Below are 9,563 nucleotides of genomic sequence, written 5' to 3'. Positions count from 1 at the left end.
AGCCAGGGAGATAAGCTCACTCAGGTAAGACGGCATGTCCTGTGCAGACAAGGTGTCTTTGATCGGTTCTGAAAGTCCTTTTTTAAAGGTATGGATTTGAACTGCGTAGTCACCAACGGAAGAATCCCCTTGGCGTAAGTTCAACAGGGCAGTCTCAGCAGATGACGCCTGGGCTGGTTCCTCGAAGACGGATCGGAATTCTGCGAAGAACGTGGTGAAGTCACCCATGACCAAGTCTGTCCTGTCCTAGAGGGGCGTAGCCCATGCCAAATCTTTCCCAGATAGAAGGTTGATTACGGAAGCCACCTTCGACCTCTCCCTGATGAACTTTGTGGGCGTAAGCTCGATGTGCAGAGAGCACTGCGTGATGAACCCCCTGCACAACTTGGGGTCAGCATCGTATTTGGATGGCATGGATAGACGCAGTCTGGGTGCTGCAGATGCCAATTCGGCCGCAGTAGCGGTGGGTACCGCAGGAACCAGATGCTGCTGCTGCCGCCGGGATGACAATAGCTGCTGTAGCATAGCAGAGACCTGTCCGAGTTGCTGACCTTGCACGGCAACTGCTTTGCCACCATGGTGGTAACATCAGCCAGAACAGGTAGCAAAACGTTAGCGGGATTCATGGCCGGATGTTACTGTCAGGATCAGTGGGACTGGTTTTCACCAGAGCCCGCCGCAAAGCAGGTTGGACTTGTTGCAGCGTGGTACTACCAGGTCATTCCATAGGCGTAACTTTGTCCATGGTGGCGGCCAAGGCAAAGTACAGAAACGTAAGGCAAACTTGTGGTTGGGGACAGGCAGGAGGTCAAGACAGGAAGCTCAGGATTGGAATCAGGGACGCAGCAGGTAAGACAGGGAGGGGAGTCGGGGACCGCGGGGAGGCACGGGTGTGCCCGTGACTTAGGACGTGGGGCGCAGGGGCACCCGAATGCCGAGTGGCATGGTTGTGCCTGTGACCCGGAACGTTGGTCGCGGGAGCACCCGTGACAGTCGCCATGTGAGGACTTCCTTTTTTTGTGGGATAAGATGTAATCTTTAGTGATTATTATGGGGTAGCTATGCTCTATTAATAAAAATGTATTAACTTTTTGTGAGGGTGTAGGAAAACATCAATTCTGTAAATGAGTTTTAGCTTTTTTTTTTTTTTTTTGGTGTTCACCATAAATTCTAAACACGTTACCTGTGTGAATACAATTACGGCAATATTTTCTTACATTTTACAAAATTTGCAGAATAAAACATGTGTAAAAAATATATAGTTTGCCATCTTTCAAGAAGTGTAACATATGGAAATGGTTGAGGGCTTGTTTTTTGCTGGACATTCTGTACATTACACCAGTTCCATTCTGTAGTAGATAGGTTTTTTTGATCACTTTTTATTGCATTTTTGGCCCCCAATTCCCCCCCCCCCCCCCCATGGCTGCTGCAGAACCTCATTAAGCACATCTCAGCTGCTGCAGAACCTCAATATACCCATCTCAGCTGTGGGTGTCTGTTGGAGGAGTGTAAAGGACACTATAGGCACTTACCTACAGCTGATATGGTTATCAGAGGCAGAATCATATAAGTCACCCTTCCAAGCAGGGCCACGATCATGGCAGTCTTGGGGGTGCTACTGTGAGGGGCTCAGTCACAGTGTTGTTGCTTGAGTACTAATGTAATTATGGCTAAAATTACCAACCAGCCCTTACACCCGAGATGGGAGGCAAAGATGGAGGATGCAGGAGCACAGAAAGTTAAGTTCATTTATTATTTTATTCTCCATTCTAAAAACTGTGTTAATTAATTCTGCAGGGCACTAGATCTAATATAATTATTCCTGTGTGATTATACCTATTATTATTTATTCCGCTGGACCCTAGATCTAATGTAATTAATTCTGGGTGGCATTACCCAGTATTATTCTGTAAAAATTATAAAGACCATGTGGGATATTTATCAAAGGGCCAGAGCAGCAATAGATTCAAATGTATAAAAATAGAATTAATCTTTATTGAAAATACACAATTACAGCATATATAATCCTCAAATGGGAAAAATAATAAATATCATATAAAGGGGACACAAATAGCCCCAGATGAAAAAAGGGCAATACAGGAGACCGGTGGCCACCCCTGTTAGTCCAGAGTCGAAATCATATATTGGAAAGTACACATAGTATGGTCATAATATTAGACTCAAATACATTTGGGCAAAAAGTGGCAGTAGTGCAGTAAAGGATACATATACCATACACAACACTGGAGGTACCACCCAGTGCTGGTAAAAAAACATCACAATACTATTGCACACTTACCCGAAAACATAATGGATGGACACTGGACACTTCAGGGGAAAGCCAAAGGATACACCCCAACGCGCGTTTCGCACGAATGCTTCGTCAGGAGGGGGCTATTTGTGTCCCCTTTATATGATATTTATTATTTTTCCCATTTGAGGATTATATATGCTGTAATTGTGTATTTTCAATAAAGATTAATTCTATTTTTATACATTTGAATCTATTGCTGCTCTGGTTCTTTTTGGTATTTTGAGTGCATTGTTGCAGAGGCTGCATTTAGGGGTATTTTTGGTTTTGTGTTCTGATATTTATCAAAGGCCCTGAAATAATCGCAAATGCTAGCTTATTGCAGTGTGTGTGTGGGGAAGGGGGGCGCTATCGTACGCCCCCAAATATGCCCCCATGTACTCATTTCTATCCACACTCCAGTTCAGCCACAGCACTGACAGTACGGTGCTGTCCCAGCCACTGCCACATGCCTGCTATGGCAGGAGTTTCAAGCTGTAGCAGAGGCTGTAGAGACTGGCAGTGGCAAGGGGCGCCGCAGTTCAACAGGAGTGAGAGAAGTGAGTATAAGCCATTTTTACAGTTCCTTCAGTCATTTATCATTTTCAATTATTCTGGGAGGCACTAGATCTAATATAATTTATTTTGGGGGCAGAATGATTTATTCAGGGGTCAGTAGATCTAATTTCATTTATTCTGGGGGACATTATTTCTATTATTATTTATTCTGTGGGGCTCTCAGTAAAATCCAATCAGTTTTTTTTGGGGGGGGGGGCACGCTGTATCTATTATAATGCATTATGGTACACCTGCACTTTATGCAATGTAATTCGGTATGAAGGCCTTGACTAATTTGGGGGTGCTCTATATAGTAAATTTTTCGAGTTTCATAGTTTATACGGTTGAAAAAAGACACTTGTCCATCAAGTTCAACCAAGGAAGGGTAGGGATTGGATGAGGAAGGGATTTAGGGGAAACAATCCTATATAGCATAACAATCAATGTTATTTAGCTGTAAAAAGGCATCTAAACCCTTCTTGAAGCTCTCTGCTGTCCCTGCTGTGACCAGCGCCTGAGGCAGGCTATTCCACAGATTGACCGTTCTCATAGTAAAAAAGCCCTGTCGCCTCTAATGATTAAACCTTGATTTCTCCAAACGGAGGCAGTGCACCCTTGTCTTTTGATTTGATTTAATCTGGAACAACTTACCACCATATTTTTTGTATGGACCATTCATATATTTATATAAATTAATCATGTCCCCTCGTAGTCGTCTCTTTTCCAGACTAAATAAATTTAGTTGTTTTAATCTTTCCTCATAACTAAGACCCTCCATACCCCTTATCAGAGTTGCTGGAGATAATTTATTAAGAGTGTGTGCAGTATATATTAGAGTAATTTTATGGGGGGCACAGTATATATTTACACAAGAAAAATATATAAGCATATATATAATTTATTCAGTGGGGTGCTGTATAATCTCCAGAGGGGTCACAGTGTTTTGGAAATATTGTGGGGTCACTTTGGGTGCAGTCAGTTGTAGTGTGGTGTGGCGTATATATGATACATGAGATGTGATTAGTTCTGGTGTATGGGGCCTAGTCAAAAAAAATCTGATTATTACTGTAGTCACCATTAGGAAGGGGTCTGTGAAAAATGTTTTTGCCATTAATAAGTTATTTATTTGATACCTCAAGGAATTTGAAACTACAGGCAGTCCCCGGTTTACATACAAGATAGGGTGTGTTTCCTTTGTTCTTAAGTTGAATTTGTATGTAAGTCGGAACTGTATATTTTATCATTGTAACCCAAGCCAGAACTTTTTTGGTCTGTGACAATTGGATTTTAAAAACCAGGATTAACACTAAAGCTTCATTACAGACACCTGTGATAACTGTTACAGTTGTTTATTGTAGTCTAAGGCTAAAGTACAATAAATTAACAATATCCAGTGGTCCGTTTGTAACTATGGGTCGTATGTAAGTCGAGTGTTCTTAAGTAGGGAACCGCCTGTAAATTGTGTGCCTGGAATGGGAGAAAGGGCACAAAAATTGCATGTGCGATTCCCCAAATTCCTGATAGAAGCAGGGCCAGTGCCTGAAAGAGAATATCTTCTTTCAAATGAATTTAAAATTGTGTTTCATGGTGTCAGGGAACCGGAGATATTTACATTTAGGGTAAAAAAACACTCCCGATAGCACTTTAACAGTTAATGTCTCCGGTTCCCTGACACGTAGAAACACAAATTTAGATTCATATAAAAGAGGAGACTCTCATCTTTCATAGGAAAAAAGAAAAGATTCTAGGTGTCACAGAGACAAAGATAGAGCCCCCAGATCCCTAGCCAGCAGCTACAGGGAGAATTTTCTGCACACAGGAGCTGCTGCACCTCACAGATAATGGAAATGTTTACTTTATATGTTACTACATTCTGATAAGGAATAATATCAACTAATGTTCATGTTTTTAACCTTCTCCTATCCAGAAAACTATTGCTCTCTTATTGCCTTTTATTTTGTGATAGTTTTTTTGTGAAAATTGACTGATTAATGGGGCTAAATATTAACACCGCGACCCAGAACATGTCCAAATAGTTATATGTAACACCAACAACATACACGTTCCGGTTTTAATTTCACACCATCCTGCCTTTTTGATACCTATGGCGTCCTTATTCAAATTCTTATGAACCGTGGAGGGTTCTGTTATTGCGCAGCTAATATATTGGCGCAAATCAAAAAGTGACTTTTATCATCTTTTATGGATATATATTTATTTATTTGGGTTACCATTGTGTAAGGGAGCAGTACAATAGTATATGTGTGAAGCGCAGTGCAATTTTCGGAAAAAAATGTTTGGCGCCCCCTGTGGACTTAAAGAGGACCTGTCACCCTATAAAAACGCACTAGGAGCAGCTTGCTAAATAAGCAGCTCCTAGCACTACCCAAGATTTAGCAGTGTTAAAATGCTAGCTTTATCGGAACCTTTCTGATAAAGCTAGCAAACACTGCAGCGCCGTACTCTCGGAGCTTACATCGGTCCGGCGTATTCATGAGGGGCCGATCTGATGGGGCAAGTGTCTGCTTTCAGAAAATATATGGTTTGTTGGGGTTTACTATAATTCTTTTTACTGTAACTTGTTTTTTTTTGTCAATGTCAAAATTGTAAAAATTGCTCTCACCAATAATGCAACAAAATTTCCAGAAATGCCTGGCAGTGAAAGGGTTAATACCTCTTGGTTGAATGTCCGGGTTAAGATGCTTATCATCTATCTCCTGTCTATATCATCTATCTATTTATCTATATATCTCCTATCTATGTATCCATCTATCTTTCTTCTACTGTATCTATCTCTCATATCTATCTCCTATCATCCTTTTAGCCATCTTTATATAATCTACTTTATATGTATGCATATATAAATCTAAATGATCTTTCATATTCATCTTATATCATCAATCTACCCATCATGTCTCCTATAACATTCTCCTACAGTCCCATATTACAGATACTTACCTACTACTTGTAAACTACAAAGTGTTATTATTGTGAAGGTGAAAAAGAGCCTATTACTGACTGTGATTGTTCATAAAAATAGTTTTATTTTGGGGCCCCACTTTTATTTTTGCCCTGAGTCCCATTTTATCTAAAAATACTTAACCCCTTCACGCTCCGTGACGGATATATCCGCCACGGAGCTGTGAAGGTTGTATGAAGAAGGCTCACGGGCTGAGCCTTCTTCATACAGAGATGGGCTTTGCTGCATATCGCAGCAAAGACCCATCGCTATCACCCGCGGTCGGTGCTTGCACCGATCGCGGGTGTTAACCTTTTCTTTGCCGCCGGCAAAGTCGCCGGCGGCACTTTAAATTTGGCGGCGCGTGGGCGCCGCCATCTTACCTCCGATCGCCGCTCCCCCGAACGTCATCGGGGGGCGGCGATCGGTTGCCATGGTAGCCTCGGGTCTTCGTTTGACCCGAGGATACATGGCTTCTGCCTATTCATTACAATGAGCCTGTGGCTCATTGTAATGTATAGTGAGCAGAAATGCCATATACTGCGATACAGCAGTATTGCAGTATATGGCAGGAGCGATCAGACCATCTAGGGTTAATGTACCCTAGAGGGTCTAAGAAATAGTGGGAAAAAAAAGAAAAAAAAAAGTTTAAAAAATGTAAAAAAATAATAAAATATTAAAAGTTCAAATCACCCCCCTTTCCCTAGAACTGATATAAAATATAATAAATAGTAAAAATCACAGACACATTAGGTATCGCCGCGTCCCAAAATGCCCGATCTATCAAAATATAAAAACGGTTATTGACGACGGTGACCTCCGGAACGGCAAATGGCGCCCAAATGTCCAAAACGCGACTTTTACACCTTTTTAGATGACATAAAAAATGTAATTAAAAATGATCAAAATGTTGCACAGTCCTCAAAACGGTAGCAATGAGAACGTTGGCTCATTTCGCAAAAAATGACCCCTCCCCCAGCTCCATGCGCCAAAGTATGAAAAAGTTATTCGCGTCAGAAGATGGCAAAATTTTTTTTTTCTTTTTTGTACACATTCGTTTAATTTTTGAAAATGTATTAAAACGCAATAAAACCTATATAAATTTGGTATCACTGCGATCGCACCGAACCAAAGAATAAAGTAGAGGTGTTATTTGGAGCGCAGAGTGAAAGTCGTAAAAACTGAGCCCACAAGAACATGACGCACATGCAGTTTTTTTCAATTTTTCCACATTTGGAATTTTTTTGCGGCTTCCCACTACATGGCATGGAATAATAAATAACATCATGGGAAAGTAAAATTTGTTACGCACAAAATAAGCCCTCAGACAGCTCTGTACACGGAAAAATGAAAAAGTTATGGATTTTTGAAGATGGAGAGCGAGAAATTAGCGAAAATACCCTGCGTCCTTAAGGGGTTAAAGGAAACCTACCATTTCAAATGGTAGGTGTAAGCTGTAAGTACCGAGCACCAGCTCAGGGTGAGCTGGTGCCGGTACTTACTTTCGTTAATGTTATAAACCGCGGTTTTAACACTTTTTAAACTTTATAGCAGAAGCTGCTTCGGCGCTGCGCGCGACCATGCACGCGCAACGCCTGTGGCATTTCCTATGTAGGCGCGCGCACGCACACAGCGCCGAAGCATTTTCTGCTATAAAGTTTAAAAAGTGTTAAAACCGCGGTTTTAACACTAACGAAACTAAGCACCGGCACCAGCTCACCCTGAGCTGGTGCTCGGTACTTACAGCTTACACCTACCATTGAAATGGTAGGTTTCCTTTAAGAAGCTAAAGCCAGTTCACATCTGCGTTTTGGCTTCCGCTTTGCAGTGCCTTTAATCTGATACCTGTAATGTAATGTCTATCGGATGGTAGTGGTAAGGAACAAGAGACATGCTACTAGATATTGGAGTAAGTTGTGGCTCACATCTACGCCAGCTTGTAGCTGCAGAACCAGTTTTCATAAATGCCCTCCATTGTGCTCACATATTCTGCCCGCTTCAGAATCTATGGGCAGTTTTGCCAGTAACTGAAATGAAAGCTTCGGGAAGTTTGTCCCTCGTTGCCTCGCATAACGCTGCGCCTCATTTCCTGCTCCGTGCGTTCCATTGTAGCTCCTCCCCATCCGGAGTGTGGCAGGCATGTCTACCCGGTCTAAGGTGGTCCTGGGTATCTCGGTGGTCCTGTCTGTCGGTACCGTGGTTGGGGTGCACTTGAAGCAGAATTTGGATAGAGAGGTGGGTGCGGGGGTGACCTAGGATTCGGCATCTGTGACGTTTACGGTTTAGTGAAGGTCAAGCAGGACTGTGTGAGCGCAGTGACCAGAATGGGGTCCCCGTGCTGTGTACTTGTCGGGATGGACGGCGGAAGCTTATCTCACGCAGGGGAAGGAGTATTATAATTAATGGGAAATAGTAGCCTATCACTTATCTGCTTTTATTATCCAGACTTGGAGGAATGCAAGCTGCCTTCTGATTGGTTGCTGTGCACAACAGTTTTTTTTTTTTTTTGCAAAGAAACCAGTTTTCACTTTTCTCTCTGTTTATAGAAATGTTCCTAACTGGAGATGCCTGACATTTATAGGTTAAAAGGGTTTTCATAATTGTGTGGGGGGAAAAAGCACAAATAATAGATTATACCACAGTGCCTTATAGCTGAGCAGCTGGCTGTTGGTTATAGAGCAGGAGGAGCTGAGCAGTTTGTACATAGTGTCCTATTTTCAGGCATCATATTATATAGCAGTAAGAGCTGATATATATTTATTATTTTTTATTTATTGAAAGATATAAAGTATAACTTGTTATTCATTGCGTGGTAGCTGTTCTCAGTTAATGCTTAGGAGACCAGTGGAAGGTCCTTCTTAGTGATTTCCAGTGTTCACCATATCAAGTGTGCAATAGAGACAGCTGTCAATGATAACACCACCCACTGGATACCTGCCACAAAAATAAACTGACATTTAAGTGAAATAACAATTACTACTGAATCTATTAGTCTTCTCTGCTCCTCCTGCTCTGTAACATTCTGCCTACAGATAGGACACTATATCTTCTCAGCTCCTCTTCCTCTTCTATAACATGTAACCTACAGATAGGACACTATTTTCAATCTGCTCTATAACATGCTGCCTGTTCTTCATGAATCTGGCGCACCCGACACTTCCCTGACAGTGCACCACTTTTTTTTGGGTGCATTTTAAATTTTGGCACACAGTCGAACTGAGCACTGGAACAAAAGAACTTGCAAAGTCTGACAAAAACCTGTCCCAGGGACCTTAGTAAATGTGCCCCACTATGTTCAATTCTACATCATCTTCTCATGTTACATAGATTACTGAACTTATTATCACAAGAGATGTATGTGCAGTTTTATTGATTTAATGATATTTATTACTACTTTTTTTTTTAATTGATTTTAGAGGCTGCGTTTGGGTGTCGTCCATGATATTGAAAGACAAAAACGAAAGGAAGAAAATTTGCGCCTTTTGCAGGAGCAGATTGAGTTAACCAAGCAGTTGGAGTCTGAACGAGAGAAGATTTTTTTGCGTGAAGCATCAAATAGATCTTAACCCCGTGCATGCTGCTGACTCGTTATAAATAACAGGATTATTCTGGGTAGTTTTGTTTGTATATAAATCCACGTCTTGGTGACTGATGATCACTTTTGGTACTTTAACGATAGACTACCTCGTGGACTTCTAATAAAAGTGCCATATCCTCTATGAACTTGTCTAGTGTGGTCTCTGCTGGGTTACTTGG

At 41.6% G+C, this 9,563-nt stretch overlaps 1 protein-coding gene across 1 annotated transcript; it reads left to right on the top strand.

The window, feature by feature from the left end:
- The first annotated feature begins 7,884 nt into the window (after positions 1–7,884).
- Positions 7,885–9,526, top strand: PET117 (PET117 cytochrome c oxidase chaperone). Its single transcript, XM_072140659.1, has 2 exons — positions 7,885–8,042; positions 9,224–9,526. Exons 1-2 carry the CDS (start codon positions 7,947–7,949, stop codon positions 9,371–9,373), a joined length of 246 nt encoding a protein of 81 aa, XP_071996760.1. The 5' UTR covers positions 7,885–7,946; the 3' UTR covers positions 9,374–9,526.
- The last annotated feature ends 37 nt before the right edge of the window (positions 9,527–9,563 follow it).

The sequence above is a fragment of the Engystomops pustulosus genome, chromosome 3 (assembly GCF_040894005.1).
Source record: "Engystomops pustulosus chromosome 3, aEngPut4.maternal, whole genome shotgun sequence".
Taxonomy (NCBI): Eukaryota; Metazoa; Chordata; class Amphibia; order Anura; family Leptodactylidae; genus Engystomops; species Engystomops pustulosus.
The sequence above is the reverse complement of the archived record's forward strand: the minus strand, read 5'-3'. Positions and strand labels throughout refer to the sequence as shown.